This window comes from Oryctolagus cuniculus, chromosome 4 (genome assembly GCF_051225735.1).
Source record: "Oryctolagus cuniculus isolate XC-2025 breed Fujian yellow rabbit chromosome 4, ASM5122573v1, whole genome shotgun sequence".
In the NCBI taxonomy this organism is placed as follows: Eukaryota; Metazoa; Chordata; class Mammalia; order Lagomorpha; family Leporidae; genus Oryctolagus; species Oryctolagus cuniculus.
Window position 1 is genome coordinate 147533768 of NC_142870.1, and position 19482 is coordinate 147553249.

The 19482-nt window shown below is 54.7% G+C and overlaps 1 protein-coding gene across 1 annotated transcript in view; it reads left to right on the forward strand.

The window, feature by feature from the left end:
• Positions 1–9299: 9299 nt before the first annotated feature.
• RAB6B (RAB6B, member RAS oncogene family) overlaps positions 9300–19482 on the forward strand; it is a 64358-nt gene continuing 54175 nt past the window's right edge. The window contains exon 1 of the mRNA XM_002716590.6: positions 9300–9727. Within this exon, the coding sequence (XP_002716636.3) occupies positions 9658–9727 (70 nt within the window). The 5' untranslated portion in view covers positions 9300–9657. The remainder of the gene's footprint in view (positions 9728–19482) is intronic.

Below are 19482 nucleotides of genomic sequence, written 5' to 3' on the forward strand. Positions count from 1 at the left end.
CCCTTCACTGGTACTTGATAGGACCAGTTCGTTAGACCAGAAATACTTACTAAATATGAAGATGCGTTTTATGATTCAGCAGATCTACACTTAGGTACATACCCAGAAGAACACAGTGCATATGTTCATACACACACACACACACACACACAAGATTTTCTTAACCATAGTATTTGTAGTAACCAAACACTGGAGACAACCTAAATGTCCCTCTACAACAGAACGGGTAAATAGAACTGCAGCACGTCCATGCCACAAAACATGACATAGTGATGAGAATGAACCTACTGCACCCCTATGCAATACCATAGGTGATTCCTACCAACTCAACACTGAATGCAAGAGCGGGATGCTTTTGTCTGATTCTCCCTACATAAGACTCAAAATATGGACAAAACCACTCTATGTTGGCATATCTGAATGGTTTTTCCTTTTTGAGAAACACAGTTTGATGACAGGAAGGGGGTGATGGATGGGGTGCTGGTACTGGCAGTATTCCTTGTTTTGATTGGGGTAGTGGTTATGTAGATATGTTCACTGGTGATTTGTTGACTTTTATGCATGCATGTAGTTTTATATTAAAATATATAGGTATAAAGGCATAGTTTTTCCTATTCTTCTTACCAAATTCAGCAGAATACTCTGGGTATTATATATCAACAAAGAAGCAAAAAAGTCTAGAAGGAAAACAGAAAGCAAACTAGGTAGGTATCTTCGGACTCTAGGAATCACATGGTGGTGAGCTCTCTGGTTTTTTGTTTGTTTGTTTTAAGATTTATTTATTTGAAAGGCAGAGTTATAGAGCAGCAGAGGCAGTAGAGGGAGAGGTTTTCCATCCCCTGGTTCACTCCCCAGATGGCCACAATGGCCGGAGCTGCGCCAATTCAAAGCCAGAAGCCAGGAGCTTCTTCCGGGTCTCCCATGCGGTTGCAGGGGCCCAAGGACTTGGACCATCTTCTACTGCTTTTCCAGGCCACAGCAGAGAGCTGGATCGGAAGTGGAGCAGCTGGTACTCAAACCGGCGCCTATATAGGATGTCGGCACTGTGGGTGTTAGCTTCACCAGCTACGCCATAGCGCCGGCCCCATCTGGGGTTTTATTTTGCCTCACGTATCCACTTCTTGGAGCTGAAGAAGCTGACAACTCAGAAACCTCAAGAAGCACAGACAAAAATAAAACCCTTGAAAGTTCAGCTCTCTAGTCGAAGGACTAAGGAAGGCAAGCTAGTAAGACAGGTTACTAACCACTGTCCTTCATCCAGACACCATCAAAGAAACCCTGCTGAGCTCCACTCCCTGCCCATCCACCTGTGCCAGCTGGTGAGCACGGACTTCCACCAGCACAGCCCACACCAAAGCGTCTGATTTAGTCCATTTGCTGTTTCTGTAATGAAGTTGCTGAGACCGGGCGACAGATAAACAATAGCACATTATTCAGCCCCTGGTTCCGGAGGCTGGGAAGTCCAGGGCATGGTACTGTGCTGGCCTGTGATGAGGGCATTCTCTCTGCATCCTAACACAGTGGAGATCATCACAAGTTGAGATGGCAAGCTTGCCAGGGCCAGGTCCACGGTCACCCCTTCAGCTAATATGGCTCTCCCCTCATTGCCCAGTCTCCTGTCTGAAGTCCACCAACATATGGTCCAGGAAACTAAGTTTTCAGTAAGTGAATTTGCGGGGATGATTCAAACCATATAGTGCCTGAGCCCTTCGGCTCTGATAGGAATGTCGGAGATGATCAAAGTACGGACCAGGACTTCCGTCCCCCAGCCAATGCTGAGGGCGCCCACCTGTCCTATCAGGGCAGACCACATCCGGGGCTGGACTGCCAGCACCACTCTGCAGCACCAAGGCCCAACAGCGTCTACAAAGCCTCAAAAAGCAAATCAGCAGAGAAAATGTAGCCATTTCTACAAGTGGTGCTGAAGCAGCTGGCATCCTTAGGCAGTGCAGTCACTCATGGATTTCATTCATTCATTAAGTGGACCCTCACCCTGAGTCTCCCAACTGTTTCAAATGTAACTCCAAATGGACCATAAACTTAAATAGAAAACACAGAAGTAATTTTAAAATTTTTTAAGAAAAATTTATTTATTTAGTTGAAAGGCAATTACAGAGAGAGGAGAGAGAGAGAGAGAGAATCTTCAGTCCCCTGGTTCACACCCCTACCTAAATGGCCACAACAGCTAAGCCCAGGCCACGACAGAGCCAGGATCCAGGCATTCTATCCAGGTCTCCCACAAGGGTGGTAGGGGCCAAGGTACTTGGGCCATCTTTTGCTGCTTTCCCAGGAGCATTTGCAGGGAGCTGGATGGGAAGTAGAGCAGCTGGGATTTGAACTGGTGCTCGTATGAGTCCCAGCAGCACAGATGGTAGCTTAACCCAGAGCATCACAATACTGGCTCCTTTTAAAAATCTTAGAAAAATAATCTGGCCATTATGGTTTATTGAAAATACTGTGCTTTCTCCAATGTATGTTCTTGGCACCTTTGTCAAAAATCAGTTGGTTGTATGTATATGGATAAATTGCTGGGTTCTCTATTCTGTTCCATTAACTTATGTCAGTTTTTATGCCAGTGATATATGCTGTTTTAATTACCATAGCTTTGTAGTATGGTTTGAAATCAGGTATTGTGATGCCTCCAGCTTTATTCATTTATTTATGTGTCTATTTACTTTTGGTCAGGATTGCTTTGGCCATTCTAAGTCTTGTGATTCCATCTGAATTTTAAAATTGTTTTGTCTAAATCTGTAAAGAATGCCATTGGTGTTTTGATAGAGAATGCATTGAGTCTGTAGATTGCTCTAGGTAGTATGGACATTTTAATAATATCAATTCTCCTAATCAATGAATAGGGAATATCTTTCCACTTTTTGTGTCCTTAGTGATTTCTTTAATCAGTGTTTTACAATTTTTAAAAGATGTATTTATTTATCCACATATTTATTCATTTGAAATCAGAGTTACAGAGAAGAAGAGACATACAGATTTTCCATTTGCTGGTTCAGTCCCCAAATGACTGCAATGGCCAGGGCTGGGCCAGGCTAGAGCCAGGAGCCAGGAGCCAGGAGCTTCTCCTGGGTCTCCTATGCTCCCATGTGGGTGCTGGGGTCCAAGCACTTGGGCCATCCTCCACTGCTTTTTTAGGCACATTAGCAGGAAGCTGGATTGAAAATGGAGCAGCTGGGAGTTGAACTGGAGCCCATACGGGATCCCTGCATTGTAGGCTTAACCTGCTCCGCCACAATACTGGCCCCTGCAATTTCCATTGTGGAGATTTTTCACTTCTTTGGTTAAATTTATCCCCAAATATTTAATTTTTGGGTAACTATTATGAATGAAATTTCTTTCTTGATTTCTCTTTCAGCAAGATCATTACTGGTGTATTAAAAAACTGCCATTTTTTCCTGTTACTTTTGTATCTGATAACTTTACTGAATTAACTTATCAGCTCTAACAACTTTTTTTGGTGGCATCTTTAGGCTTTTCCATGTACAAAATCATGTCTTCTGAAAACATGGACATCTTGACTTCCTCCTTTCCAATTTCCATGCTCTTTATAAATGATATTGGCAAAACTGGATATCATATGTAGAAGAATGAAATTAGATCCCTACCTCTTACTATATATAAAAATCAATTCAAGATGGATCAAAGAAATAAATGTAAGACTTGAAACTGTGAAAATGCTAGAAAAAAATTGGGAAAACACTTTAAGGCACTGGTGTAAGCAGAGATTTTTTGGGAGAAGACTCCAAAATGCAATCAACAAAGCTAGACAAATAGGATTATATCTAACTCAGAAACTGCTATACAGCAAAAGAAACAATCAACAAAGGGAACAGACATCCGATAGAATAAGAGAAAGTATTGCAAGCTACTTACTCAATGAAGGATTAATATACAGAATGCTTCTCACCCATTTGGGAGGCTGGGATAGAGTTCCAGGCTCCTGGCTTCAGCTTTCCCCAGTGTTGGCTGTTGTGGGCATTTGGAGAATGAATCAGTGGGTGGAAAATCTCTCTGCCTTTCAACTAAAATGAAAATAAAGCCATTAACATTTTAAAAAAAGATTTATTTATTTATTTGAATGGCAGAATTAGAGAGAGGCAGAGGCAGAGGCAGAGAGAGAGCGAGAGAGAGAGAGAGGTCTTCCATCCACTGGTTCACTCCCCAAATGGCCACAACGGCCACAGCTGGGCCTATCCAAAGCCAGGAGCCTGGAGTTTCTTCCAGGTTTCCCACTTTGGTGCAATCTTACTCTGCTTTTCCAGGCACATTAGCAGGGAGCTGGATCAGAAGTGGAGCAGCTAGAACTCGAACTGGTACCCAATATGGGATGCCAACACTGCAGGTAGCAGCTTTACCCACTATGCCACAGTGCCAGCCCCTAAATTTTTTTTTAAATTTAAATTTTACTCTGCAAAAAGTCTTATTAAGAGGATGAAAAGGCAAGTTTGCACAGTGGGAGAAAATATGTATTTTGCAAACCACATTTCTGACAAAGGACTCATATAGAGAACTCTCAAAACTTAACAGTAAAACATCCCAAACAATCCAAATAAAAAATGGACCAAAGACACAGCCATGTCACCAAGAGGTTTGTGGAGGGCAAATAAGCCTATAAAAATGTCATTGGCCATGAGAGAAATGCAGATAAAACCCATAAAGGTATAGCACTGTATACCTCTCAGGATTGCATCAAAAATAGTGACAACCTGAGACTCTGGTCACACCTTGCTGGAGGGAGCATGGAGGGTGGTGTAGCAGGTCCTTTAAAAAACAAACACGTCCATGAGCCAGCAATTGCATCCCTGGGCATTTATCCTAGAGAAGTAGCAATTTAGTTTCACACAAAAACCTGGACGTGAATGCTGATTGAAGCTTAATTTCTAACGGCTCCAGACTGGAAGGAACCTAGATGCTCTCTCTTCAACAGGTGCATGGCTGAACAATATGTGGCTCACCTGTACTATGTGGAACACTCAGGGCTTGGTAATGCTTGAGAGTGAACTAACTACTGATGCAAACTCTCACCTGGGTCAATCTTCATCAAATCAGGATGAGTGAAAAAGCTCACCGCCAAAGGTTACGCACAGGGTAATTCCTCTTACGTAAGATTCTTGAAATGACAAATGTGCTGAACTGAAGAGCAGATCCATGATTGCCAGTGCTCAGGAAGGTGGGGGGGATGGTGGGGTGGCTGTCAAAGGGGAACACGCAGGATCTTTGTGGGGATGGACGTGCTCTCTACCTGGGCTGCCTGAATGTCAGTACCTGCTTGTGGGCTTCGCAAGATGTTACCACTGGGGAAACTGGATCAAGACACACAGGATCTGTCTCATTTCTTACCGCTGTTTGTGGAAAAAAAAAAAAGCTTAACTTTCATAAAATGTGTATATAATGGCAAAGGACCTAGAATAGCCAAGACCCCGAAGAAAATGGAAAATATAGGTGAAGATGTTGGGCTCCGTGACCTAACAACTATCTTTGGAAAACAGGTTGGCATAAAATTAATGATACACTTGGTGCTATCCCACAATTTATCTCTTGATACAGATCTTAGAAAACCTTTTCCCAGGTGCCATCAGGAGATACAGAAAGTCCACAGCAGCACTGTTTGTGTTCACAGCAAGCAAGTTGGGTGCATTTTCCAATATTAACTTCCTGGCTTTGCTAATGTGCCACAGTTATGTAAGATGGTTAGAGTGGGGAAGCTGGGTGAGGATACACAGAAACTTCCTGTACTATTTTTTGCAACCTCTCTGTGAGTCGAAAAATTACTTCACATTTAAAAACTGGACACATTTTACTGAAAAAGACTTAAAAAGTGGGGCATACAGTGGGCTACTAAGCAGCAGTGGAAATGAAAGATCTGCAGCTATGTCTATCAACAGACCACTCCCAGGAACATCATGTCACAAAAAGTGCAAGTCATAGCACACCTGATACCTTTCATAAAACAAGATGCAAAACAAAGAGTTGTCGAAGGACACATCCAAATGGGATAAAACACAAAGAAAATCAGCATCCTGGACTTCTGAGTCGGAGAGGGACTTGAAGAAAAAATCTTGGGCTTCTGTAACATTGTAACATTTGATTTCTCCAGCTGCTGGGGGGATGAGTGGGCATGGATGCAGATAAGAGTTCTCTTTATAGTTATGCATACATAGCATATACTTAATTAACAGGAGGCTTTATAGAGAAACAATGGACACACAGTGTCGGAACGACACTAGACCCTGTGCTGTTCTCTTGCCCGGCCCTTCCTGGGTTTGCTGCCGGTCCTTCCCGGGTTTGCTGCTGTTCCCTCACTTGTTGGAGGAACGACGCCGTCCCAGGTTAGCTGCCGGCCCCTCCACCTCCGTGGAGGGGGCGGCACCCCCGCCGCTTTCCCCGCTTCCGCGGAGGAGCGGCACACCGCCGGCCAGCTCTCTTGGGGGCTGCTCAGATGTTCCTCAGGTGTTCCTTCAGATGTTCCTCGTGCATGTTGTCTCTCTCTTCCTTTATAGTCCTCTTCCACCAATCCCAACTCTGCTACCCACACGCCGAGCATGCTGCTCTCCTCCAATCAGGAGCAGGATCAGCTCCTGCAGCTTATCAAACTGATGAGGCAGCTGTGTAGAAGTTGTTTGGTCTCTCTCTCTCAGCGCCATATTGTGGGAGAGCAGATGCATAGAATAAGTCTTAATTCCAGTAACTTAGTCTAGTCTCAGCTGCTCCCCACAACACAGGTACTATGTAAAAGAACCTGACTCTAATGGGTTGCTGAACAGAGGTTCAGAGTGGTCACATCTTCTGTCACCTGGAGAAAGGCTGCCTTGCTCTAGGGCAGCTGGAGGACAAGACCCAAAACAAGGGGAGATAACGTGACAACAGGTGGAGAAGGAGACTGGCAGTGCGGCACACCTGGTGTCCCGGCAGCTCTGATCTCTACAGCGCCAGGACGGCTGTCCATCCAGCCACAGGAGCCAGATCCCGCAGTTGGAGTTGTTGTTTTTTTAAGATTTTTATTTATTTATTTGAGAGGTAGAGCTACAGACAGAGAGAGTGAGAGACACAGAGAGAGATCTTCCATCTGCTGGTTCACTCTCCAAATGGCTGCACCAATCTGAAGCCAGGAGCCAGGAGTTTCCTCTGGGTCTCCCACGTGGGTGCAGGGACCCAAGCACTTGGGCCATCTTCTACTGCTTTCTTCTACTGCTTTCCCAGGCCATAGCAGAGAGCTGGATTGGAAAAGGAGCAGCTGGGACTCAAACCAGTGCCCATATGAGATGCTGGTGCCACAGGCAGAGGATTAACCTACTGCACTACAGTGCTGGCCCCTGGAGTTGTGTTCTTATCATCTGAATTGGAAGACTGTCCATAGCAGGATGCCCTGCAAGACCTCCGGGCCCACAGTCAGCCCAGCTAGATCTGGTTAGCACATGGGGCTTACTTGGAGATACCAGAGGGGCCCGTGTCCCCATCCCTCCCTCCCTTCCTGCCAAACCAGAGAAGGCGCAGGAGGTATTTGGGTTTACCTGAAAGACTGTCACAGGACCTCGGGAACGTGTGCGAGGGGGCGAGAAGGCTGCTCCAGGTACAGGAGAGGGTACAGGTTGGAGGAGTGTTGCCCTGGTAGGGTGCCGCGGAGGGCAGGAAGGGCTAAGACTTGAGAGAATCCTCTCCTAGAGCCTCTTCCCCCAGCACCACCCTGGACATGTTCTCCTGAGCATAAGTGCGGTGGGGTGGGGAAGGTTGCCCTGGGCCTGACACCAGGTGCAGTGAGACAGGTGTCCTGGACTCATAGCCTATAGCCCTTGGGCTTCTTGCCAAAGGTGGCTGTGAGAGTAGGACACTGGTGCAGACATTCAACAAGGATGTCCTGAGCTCTCAGCTGGGGCCTCAGAATCCAGTGTCAGAGCCTCACTGCTGCTTCTGCCAGGTTCTAGCAAGCAGGGAGACAGTCGTGGTGTGCACAGCTGGGCGGGAGCTTGAGCAAGCCCAGGCCTTCAAAAGGAGGCAACAGAGGCGAACTTTTGGACTAGCAGTTAAGATGCTGGTTAGGATAACCTGGTAATGGGCTTGGGCTCCTGATTCCAGCTTCCTGCTAATAGAGACCCTAGGAGGCAGTGGTGACAGGGCCTAAGGGCTTGCATTCCTGCCATCCCTGTGGGAGACATGAATTGAGTTGCCAGTTCCTGGCTTTGGCTTTGAACTAGTGGATGGAAGCTCAATCTCAGGCTCAAATAAATAAAGTAAAAATTATAAAGGGGTAGGGGAGCTGAAACAAGTGTCCCCTCAAAATCTGGAGTGAGGGTTGTCTCACCCCTCTACGTTGGAGTACACGCGGCTCTAGGCATGCAACACGCAGTGCGGTACAATCCCAAGTAAATATTTACTGAACAGCCATAAATGAGGAGAACCGGGGGTGGCAAGGCAGGAGGAGGCGGCCCTGTAAACCCCGTTAAGCCAGAATGCCACGGCTGGTGCCGACTCGGCCCTCACCCACTCACACCTTGCTGCATGTGCCTCCGTGCACAAGGCAAGCACGAGGGCTACCGTGGGGTTGCCCGCGTGTCCCCTGGGAGCCCGACGTCGTCCACACACGCACAGAGCTGCTAGGGCGAGGAGTGGCACTGTCAGCGCACCCCCCCCCCCCCCCCCGCACTGCAGGTGCAAAGGACGCAGCAGCGCTGGCCTTGCTGGCGTCCCGGCCCCTCCTCTCCCGGAGGTGGGCAGGTCAGGCGGTAAAATGCTCCTAGGAGCGGTTGGTTTCAGGTAGGCGCGCCCTGTACTGGTGCCTCCTCGCTCCCTGGCCAGGTCTGCGGGGGGACACCTACAGACCCCGCCGAGGTCGCCAGACCCAGAGTTGGGCCTGGAGACGCGAGGGCGGGCTGCACCAGGTGTCTCACCACACCCCGGCTCCCCGCCACCCCCGGTCCCTGCAGCCCCCGCGCCGTCTACGCCGTGCACCGATGTCTCGCGAGGCAGCTGAAGGCACTGGTTCCTAGGCTTAAAAGACCAGAAACAAATGTCCCCTGACAATTTCGTGTCATTTCTCGTGGAATCAAAGGACGGGTGGAGTGGGGGTGGGGGTGGAGACAGACGCAGGGAGGCAGCCAGAGTTGGTCGGATCCCGGGGCCATTCGGCCTCACCGCGTTCTCTTCCGCCCGCCTGCGGGCCCCGGGTGGGCGGGCGGACACCCCCAGCCCCGCAGCGCCGCGGGCCCCGCATGACATCAGAGGCTGGGGAGCGCGCAGAGCGCAGGCGCCGGCGCAGGCGGGAGGGGGCCGGCTGGCGCGGCTCGGGAGAGCGCTCCTCCGCCCTGCGCGCGGTCCTTGCGCCCCTCGTCGCCCGCGCCGCGCCTCGGCAGTCCACAGTGCGCCCCTCGCACCGCAGCCGGCGCCGCCCGCGGCAGCCCTGCCCCAGCCCGCTGCCTCCTCCTCCTCCTCCGCCTCCGCCCTCGCCTCCGCCCTCGCCGCCGCCGCTGGACACGCAGCCGCAGGCCGGGGCCGGGACGCAGCTGGGGAGTCAGGACGCGCGCAGCCAGCCCTTCCCCCTCCGGCTCCCGCACCGCCGGCCGCCTCCCCTCGCCCTCCTCTCCCCTCCCTGCTGCTTCGCGGCATCCTCCTCCTCCTCCTCCTCCTTTCCCGGCCCCGGCTGCCAGCACCATGTCCGCAGGGGGAGATTTTGGAAACCCACTGAGAAAATTCAAGTTGGTGTTCCTGGGGGAGCAGAGCGGTGAGTACCGGGCGCAGCGCCGTACCTCGGCGCCAGGTCGACCCCCGCCGCGCATTCGCCCGCCCCGGGGGGACCCCCTTCTTCCTAGCCCGGGAGGACGCGAGGATGGGGATGTCTAGGTCGGGGCTGGCTCGGGCGGGGCCGGGCTGGGAGGGGCCAAGGTAAGGACCGAGGAGGCGCCCGGGCCAAGGGTGGCGGTGAGGGTGGGATCCGGGTGGGGGGTTGGGGTGCAGGTGCAGGTGAGGCGCGGCGGGGAAGCCGGAGGGCGGCGGCTCGTTTGGCGGCGCGGACCCAGGCGTGAAGGCGCCGGGTTTGCTCGCTCGCTCGCACTGCGGCACCGGCTGCGGGCGACAGCGCAGGTGGCGGGTGCCGGCGGGGGTGGGGGTGGGGGAGGGCGCCCCTCTTGGGAGAACGGGGCGGGGCGGGAGTCTGGCCGCCCCCTAGACTCGCGGCGCCGGAGCGGTTCCCTGCGGACCCTGCCCAGAACCGTGCGAGAAGGCACGTCGGAGCGCGGAGCCCTCGGCCGCTGGGGGATGGTCCGACACCTGCCTCTGCTGGCAAGAGCCGTGCAGGCCGAGGGGGCAGGCGCGGGGCAGACAAGGCACCTACCTTCTCCGGCTTATCCGATTGGGCAGAAGGTTCTAGACCCGCTGCCCTTCGCTGGTGCCTGTTAGCCGCCTAGGGGCTCAGAAGTCTGGGTGATGACAGCGAGGCGATCTGGGGGAATAGTACAGGAGCCACCTCATACCAGGAGGCTGTGCAGCCGGCGCTGGACAGAGAAAGGCCCAGGCGACACGCCCTGCCTGCGGCCCAGCGCCCTCCCACCCCCACCTCCCCGGATCACCCGCCCTTCTAGGGGGAGGGGAGGTCACCGTGGCCGAAGGCTGGGGGGTGGGGAGGGAGGGAGGGACGAGCAGCCCCTGGGGGAAAGCAATCCTGAGACCCAGGTTGGAAGCCCAGATGGAAGAGCGAGGACCGCTGTGACACCTGTAGGAAGGAGTGGCTCTCAGAGCGCACCCTTGCAGTGGCCTCTCATAGGGAGACAGGCTGGGCCCTGAGTAACTCTGTCCTGGGAGGCAGGACCCGACTCCAGGTCTGCAGACCAGGCCGGTTCATCTGGTTGGGAGCCTTGCCTGTACAGGGACCCCAAGAAAGGCAACTGTGGGAGCGCCTGGTGCGTTCAGGACCAGTGCTGCTGTGGTGTGTGCTTGCGGGTTGTGGAGGTCACGTGACTGCCTCCAGTCTGTGGTGCGCATTGCCCAGCATGGAGGGTTCAGAAGCGGGTGGCAGAGGGGGTCACAGGCCCTGGCAAGGTCAGATGGGGGCATTTTGGACCAAGCTCAGCCCAGCCAGCCAGTGCTATGTCCTGGCCTCTGATACCCTGTTTTTGATAAATCCGAGGTTCACAGCTTCCTCTGTGTCTAGGAGGGATGCTGGCCGTCTCCGCACCCCAGAGCTCTTCTCACTGGCCCTGGAACTCTAGCAGAGAACCTGCAGGCATCAGGCGTCCTGGGAGTGGAATGCCCAGCCTTCCTGCTGCCTTAGCAAGATGTCAAATCTGTCTGAGACTCAGTTTGTGTCTCTGCAGAATGGTTGCTTGGACACCGTTATCTTGCTCCTTTGTGGGTCCCCAGTGCCTCCTGAAAGTGTCTGCATCTTGGTGGGTTCTCAGTAAACATTTGTTGATCCAGGCCTGAGCCCTGTGCAATAGTGGACCTGGAGTTTGATGAGCAAAATGTCCCTGGCCAGTTTCAGTGGAAAGTCTGGGCTCCCTCAGAATCCCTGATGGCTGAGAAGCCCTGCTGCGCCCTACAAAGCCCCTTCGCACCGAAAGTCACAGAAATGGGAGCTGAGGCCTAGGGCACAATCCTAACACCTCCCGGACAGGTGCACATGGGAAGCTGGAGCCCCACCAAGGGGCAGAACTTGTCCAGAGCCCCACTGTGACTGGTTAACTTCTCTGCTCTGGACACCCAGAGCTCCTGTTCCCGGTCCGTTGTTTTTCACTGGCATGACATTGGGAAATAAAATGACCTTGAACTGGAGAAGCCAAGAATCAGGGAGCTTCCCGAGACGGGACGAGGGCTGCTGCTCCCTGGCTGGGCTTGTGGCTAGGTTGGGTGACCTTGTGGGAATGCTGGGCCAGTTACCCGGGGGCTAGCTGGTTTGTGGGCTCTTGGAACGTTGTCATTAGGGAGGCACTGCCACATGTGAGACCAGCTCCCGGCTGCCCTGTCCTCTAGCCTCCAGTCCTGAATGGCTTCCTTTTATTGGGTTGTTTTCTTGAAGCTCCCAGGGCTTTGGGGACCCCCGAGTATGGTAGGGGACATGTGCATCCCGAGCCTGGTAGGTTGGAAAGACTTGTGTCTTTGGCCTGCAGACAGCTTTGTGCCCACCAGCCCACTGCAGCCTCCCCAGATCTGACCCTTACCCCCTCTAGCGCTTCCTCCCTGTGGGAGCCCGAGGCCTCTCACCTTCTGCACAGGGGAGAATTGAATGAGCTGAGTTCTGTGGAACCTTCTAGAGCAGTGTGGGCTGGTGGAGGGGTTGGGACAGAGAAAGGGGCTAGTTGGATATGGCCTCCTCTTGTTTCCAGAGCCTGCCATAGTGCTGGTCAGGGAGCCAGGGCAGCTGGAACCCAGAGAGGGTGCTGTGCCCGGAGCAGGATGAGGAAGAAGACCCCTGGGCCCCATCCCCTCTGAGGTTCCAGGGAATTGGTTGAAGGGCAGGCCTGGAGAGCCGCTCTGGAGACAGCACCTGCAGCCTGTGAGAGAGTCCCCCTCCCAGCGGCACAGTGCCTGCAGGTCCCTGGCCTGCGGGTGTGGCCTGGCACGGGGTGGGGTTGTGGAGAGGGGCTGGGGATGAGCGGCTCCGTGGGCCTCCTGGATCTGCCCTGTGCTGAGGGCTGTGGTGGGGGACGCAGGGGTCCGGTGCATGGCAGTCCCATGGGGAACTCGATGGTGGCCAGAGAAGACAGGTGGGCCTGCAGGACATGTGGCTCCCCCCCAGCCCCGACTCCTACTGGGAATTCCTCAGTCCCATCTGTGTGTGGTGGGCGGGGAGGGTCAGGGGTGCGTCTCCCATCTTCTGAGATTCTACCGGCAGGAGCAGGATGTAGGTGAGCTGCCGGCCTTCCCAGCAGGGGCCAGCAGGCCAGCTTCCCTCCCTGCACTTGGCACTTGGGCTGTCTGCACTAAGCACGCTGTAAGCAGCACCCTGGAGTTGTGTGACACTGTGACACTGCCGCCAGCTGCCTGTTGGTTGTTGGCTCGATGGTTCACTCAGACCCCTCTCCCCTGCTCCTTCTGTCACCTGTTTACCTAATCAGATCCTCCAGTATACCCCTGCCCTCATGGGACTTAGGGTCTGCTGGGGAGTGCAATCATTTGTGGATATGATCACAGTAGAGATCTCTGCGTGCCATGATGGGGGAGGGATGGCTGCGGCCTGTGCAGGGGCCTTTGGGGGCAGGTGTCAGAGGTGGCCTCTTGGGGCTTCGGTGGGTGAGGGTGAGGTGCTCCCGCAGACAGCAGGCGGCTGCACCTTCCGCTGGGTTAGGTGGAGGCAGGAGGCCGAGGTGCTGTCAGGTTGCTCGTGCTGGGGCAAAGCTGTCCCCCCACTTTCTTTCCCTCCCTCTGCAGTTCAGGGGCCTCACTGCCTGCAGGGCTCCCCTTGGCCCCAGCCCAGCTGGACCCTGAGCCCTTGGCTGGCCTGTGATGTGCTGCAGCCCTCTCGGAGGCTTCCCCTCCCTACCAGCCCCAGGCCCCCTCCTCTGCAGTGCCCAGCTCTGCTCCTGTCCTGCAGGGCTGCCACCCCCCTGCCCTAGGAATCCCTCCTGGCATAACTTGTTTTTTTCCTGAGCTTTCTAAAAAACCAATGAATCATATGCTGCCCTGTGGCCTGTCTTCTATCATCACTGTTAACTACAAACTTCAAAATGGTTCTTCACCTTGCCAGGCGCAGAAGCCCACACTGAACTGGAGGCACCATCACGGTGAACACAGGCAGGGCCGTAGGACGGCCTTGGTGGTCATTTACCCCTCCATCCACCCGGTGGTGGTTGGTGCTCCTTTAGTACTGGATTTGGACGTGGTGAGCTCTGCCTGGCTGTGCTGATGGCCCAGCAGTAGATGGCTGCCTCGAAACAGGATTCCTTCGTCCTGACACCTGCTGCCATTTCAGGCCAGAAGGTTCTTAGCAGCCACACTTAAGCTTTTTTTTTTTTTTTTCAAAGGCTGGGATCATTTAGCCTGTGTCCTGCCCCATTCACATTCATCTCAAAGAGCCTGAAGTTCTGAGAGCACACTGCAGCTCTGAACAGATACAGGGGTACAGCCAGGCCCCCTGAAATGCCAGTGGGCATGCCAGGCCTGGCCCTGCCAGAGTGTGCCTTGAGCTCACAGCCAGCCCCCGAGCTACACGGAGCCTCGGCTTCCCTGTCTGGCTTTCTCTCTCCCACTCTTCCCTCCTTGCTCTGCGGCTGGTGTGAGAAGGGGGCACCTGGGAAGTTGGGCACAGGCCTGGAACTTCTGCTTTGTCACTTGTGGAAGGGGGGATGTGTGAGTGAGTCAGGCAGACACCGGGATGAGACTTAACCTGTACTTGGTATAGGAGAAAAGCGGCACCCTCAACTCTGATGATCAGCACAGGAGAAATCACCAGCAGAGCAAAGAAACTCAGCATGTGCTAAGTGCTAAGTCACGTCTTTTGCGCGATGTGATAGCCCGTATCATTGCAGCCCTCAAATTATACTGCAGCAAATTAGAATAACTCCGTTGTCCTCTTGTCCCTCGCCATGTCCCTAAATCCCGCCCCTGCATCGTTGTCCTAACAGGTGCTACCCTGACTGGCCTGGGGTGGTTGTGAGAGTGGTGCCCCTGACCTGTGCCAGCTACTGGTGCTGAATGAATGGTGCATGGCGTGTGCAGGGCTGTCTGCCCTTGTGGGAATGGTTTAGAGAAAGTGCTGGACCTAACCATGGAGGAGAGGCAGGGGCAGGCCCGTAGACCAGCAGGGTGCATAAGCATCAGGAGTGGAATGCCTTTGTCTGCAGTCTGTCGTCCTTTGTCCTGTTCCCCTTCTCCTCACAGAGGAGACTGTGGGGGAGCTGTGGGTGGAGGTTGCCGGGAGAAGTACCAGACATACCCTGCCATGCATGGGCAGCTCTTGCCAGAGAGGATGCTGGGAAATGGGCTGTGGGCAGGGCCTTCAGACAGAAGCCCAAGGAGATGCAGAGGCTGGGAATGGGCCGGTCAGCCGGTCTTTGTTTCCTGCAACCAGGTAACCAAGGAAGGAAACAAGGAAGAGTCACAGGGCCTCTTTTTAAAGATTTATTTATTAATTCAAAAGGCAGTCTTACAGAGAGAGAGAGAGAGAGAAAACGGAAGAGACAGAGGTCCTCCGTCTGCTGTTTCACTCCCCAAATGGCTGCAACAGCCGACCTGGGCCAATCTGAAGCCAGGAGCCAGGAGTCTCCTCTGGGTCCCCCACGTGGGTGCAGGGGCCCAAGCACTTGTGCCATATTCCACTGCTTTCCCAGGCCATAGCAGAGCTGGATTGGAAGTGGGGCAGGTAGGACTCGAATCGGCACCCTATGGGATGCTGGTGCTGTAGACAGCAGCTTTCCCTGCTATGCCACAGCGCTGGCCCCAAGTTGCAGCTCCTAAAGACACCTAAAAAGAGTCTTTCCTGTGTCAGGGGGCGGGAAATTTAGAATTCCTTTCATAACGTTTGCCCTCAACGAAGTGCGATCTTTTTGAAAAGCAAATTTTTTGCTGCTGTGAAAGTGAAGTGGTTTATTTTCAGTAGGAAGACACATCTATCCTGATCTCTTGGAAACGAGGCTAAACGGGAACCCAGGTGACTGGACCACATGTCCCCAAGGGGCGGGCCTGATTCCTGGGGGACATAGATGTCACTGACTTCCAAGAAATGCATGAAAAGAGTGGTACCGGGTTTCTTCCTTCAGTACACGATGGACAGCCTGTCCTAACACCCAACATAGACCCCACTGGACACCCACAGAGGAGAGGCCCCGAGAGAGCTGGCCCTGCCCAAGGACTCACTGCTGCCATGGCAGAATGAGCCTTGAGGTGCAGTCACTGTGAGAAACACAGGTGTGCCCAGGCCCAGGAGAGAGGCGCGGGTCTCGGGGACAGGAGTGTGCTCAGTGACTCAGGGAGGGGCCGTGCTGAAGAGGCACCAGGGGAGCATGGGGGTGGGCTGCTGTGGGGCCTTGAGTGGGGAGGAGGATGGGGTGGGGGGAGCAAGGTCCATGTGGGTGTCTGGTGGGCTGGCACTGCTCAGCGGGCTCTGTGTCCTTATACAGAGTGAACTGTTTATTTGGGGTGATTTCAAGGGAGCTGATAGAGGGGCAGCTAAGCACCCCCCAAGTCAGTCCTTAGTCCACTGCCATGGGGGAGAGGCAGCCCAGGACCTAGCTGAGGACTGATCGCCAAGGACCTCCAAGCCTGGAGATAGCAGGGCCCTGGGCACCCTGGCTCCATCCTGGGTGTGTTGTGTAATTGTCTGGTCGATCTCTGCCTTTCTCCATGTGTGCCCACAAGGCTACTGGACTGCCTGACCCCTGGTTCTGTGATTGAGTGCCCACTCTGAGCACAAGGCCAAGCCAATAACACTTCTAGCCTGGAGGCCAGGGCACTGCCGGCTGGAGAGGCTGCAGGGAGGACAGCGTGGGATCAGGGGCTCTGCCAGCTGTTTCCCCAGAAGTGCCTGGCCCTGAGTGCGGAGTGCTCTCCTGCCTGCCAGCCTTTCCCCCTGGGAGGCATTCCTGCCCCCCTCACTGCCTCAGGGTGCTCTGGCTTCTGTCTCCTGAGGTGTGCTGGCCTGGGTTGCCAGGCAACAGGGGCCAGGCCATCCTGCACCTGCTGCTGTGGGAAGATGTTTCTTCCATACACAGAAGACCTGTGATGAGGACCACAGGTCAGGAGACAGATCCCAAACGCTGCTAGCCCTGGACACTTCTTTCTGCAGGGTGGGTGTGGACACTTCCTTCTGCAGGGTGGGTGTGGACACTTCCTTCTGCAGGGTGGGTGTGGGCAGAGAAAGGACCAGAGCCACAAGGGATGTTCCGTGTCCCCACCACCCAGGCAGGCCTTGGAGGCCCCGCCCCAGCTCCCACTCTGACCAACACTCTGACCACCCTCCTGCCGGATGGTGCCTGTGCTCGGCATTCAATGCCTGTTTAGGACTCACAGAGGCCTAATGCTTGGCTGCACAGCCCTGGTATCGGCTCCAGTGACTCATGGGTAACTTTGCTCTTGATGGAGTGACAGCAGCCTCCCCAGCCTCTCCCCTCCTCGTGGATGTTGAGGGACACGGAAGGGGTGCTGGGTGTGGAGCGTCACTGTCCATTTGTGCGTAGTGAGCTGTGCTGCCTGATCTCACGATCCCACAGGTAGAGGCGCTCATCCCATTTTATAGATGAGTGTGGCTTGGGGCTGGTTAAGCAGTAGGTTAAGCTGCCACTGCCCACGCTGGCATCCATATTGGAGTGCCCGTTTCAGTGCTGGCTGCTCTACTTCCAATCCAGCTCCCTGCTAGGGCCTGGGAAAGTAGCGGAAGATGGTCCAAGTGCCTGGGCCCCTGTACCCACGTGGGAGACAAGGTGGGAGCTCCTGGCTCCAGGCTTTGGCCTGGCCCAGTCCAGGCTGTTGGCACCATTTGGGGAATGAACCAGGAGATAGAAGACCTCTCTGTGTTTCTCCCTGACTGTAATTCTGCCTTTCAAATAAGTGAATCTTGAGAAAAGACAAAAAAGAAAGTAAGGTGAAGTGAAGATCTTTATGCAGAAGTGCTTACTGCTGAGCGGGAAGGCAGGCCCAGTCTGATTCCCTCACTCGCTCAGAGGCAGGAAGTGGGATCCACACCCCCAGCCCCACAGGCAGAACCCCTCATTTTCCTTGCTGTTGGCATCCCAAGGCGCACCTTGGGGAGAGACTGCAGGGGCGTGGCTTGGGGGATTGGGGTAGCTTCTTCGGCAGAGTGAGGTGTTCAGAGCAGGTAGGCAGCAGCCAGTTTCTGGCAGCGGTAAGCCGAATGGTCTGCAGCCAGGCACGGCGCAGAGCGGAGCCTGGGCTGCCTGGGGCATATGGGAAGGTTCCAGTGTGGGATGCGATGAGCGGGAATTCACCAGTGGACAAGGGCAGGCACCCAGGGCAGCAGGCCCAGCCACACCAAAGCGGCCAAGGGCTTGGGGCTTGGCAGCCAGGAACTGGACAGCAGGTGTGGAGTAGGATCAGGGTGGCTGGACCCTGGTGCAGGGACCGGGGATAGGAGAAGGGGTCCAGCGGGGTTTTGCCCCTGCAGCAGGAGTGTGAGCCGTGCCTCCAGTCAGTGGGGACCCTTGGTGGGGTGACCCACGTGGAGGCAGATCCAGGTGGCTGAGCTGGGTCAGGTGGGAGCATCCGGAGGCTAGGACTTGGAGGGGGCCTGGTGAGAGGTGGAGCACAGGCTTGCTTGGCACCCAGGCTCTGCAGGGGATGTGCGCCTCCTTTTTCTTTCTCAGCAGAGTGAGTCCCTGGAACAGTGAAGGGCTGCGGGGGAGGGGCAGCTGTCCTCTGCAAAGCCACCCTGTATCAGAGGGATCAAAGTGGCTCCCTGGAGCTCTCTCCATGCCCATTCTGTCTCTGCATTGCCCTGGACCTCTGCCTCCTCTAGCCTGCAAGGGCAGTCCTTCCAGATTCTTTCGCTCCTGCAGTTGGCATTTACATAACCAGAGCTGGTCCTGGGCGTGTGAGCCCCCAGCCCCTGGCCCTGGGTGTGTGAGCCCCCGCCCCTGGCCCTGGATGTGTGAGCCCCCGCCCCTGGCCCTGGGTGTGTGAGCCCCCGCCCCTGGCCCTGGGTGTGTGAGCCCCCTGGCCCTTTGTGCATCCTCTTATCACACCCCACCCCGGATTCCTCTTCTGTGGATGCTGAACCTCTTTCAATGCTGTTTTTCCCGGAGACCCCCTTAAACCCCTCTGTTGGCTTCCCTCTCCCCAGCAACACAGGAGGCCTCAAGGACTTGGTGAGAGCAGCGTTGTCTAGAGAGAGCCCTCCTCCAGGCCTTGGAGACAGAAACTTAGTCCTAAGCTGTCTGCACAGGGAGTGAGGGCTGATGGCCAGCGTGGCAGCACGGAGGCAGGGGACTGCCCTTCTGGACCCTCTGTAGTCTGGAGAGGGCAGCCTCTCTGTCAGGTGAACTCACACCAGCCCTGCACGTGTGCATCCATGGCTGCTCTGCGGTCTGGGACCCTCCCGCAGAAAGCCTTGGGACCTTTGTTCCCTGCCCTCCGTGTCTTCTGCCCAGGCAGTGCCAGCCCTTGGAGGCCACTGAGCAGCACCAGGTTAATGGCCCGTGGGGTTGGGGTGGGTGATGAGTGATGTCCCCTCAGCTTGCTGCTCAGCAGAGCCCCCCACCCCCCTTCTGGTCCAGAGCAAAGCTGGCCTGAAAGCACTCACAAGCCACTCACTTCTGCGTGGACCTGTCCCCGCCTCCCTTGGTTCTCCCCTGGCTTGTCCCTGGGCAGGCAGGAGCAGGCCTCAGAGAGCCTTCCGTAGTTGAGGACTGGAGAGCAGAGCCGGGTCCCTGAGACAAGACCTTTCCTCCTGGCGTGGCTGCGCCACCCATTGTGAGAGAAGAGGAGAAAAGGATCTGACCCTGGTGATAAGTGAGAGGTCAATGCTATGCAGAGTGAGTGAGAGGCGTTTGGAACACACGTTTCCTGGTTCCTTCCCATCCAGTAAGGGCCGAG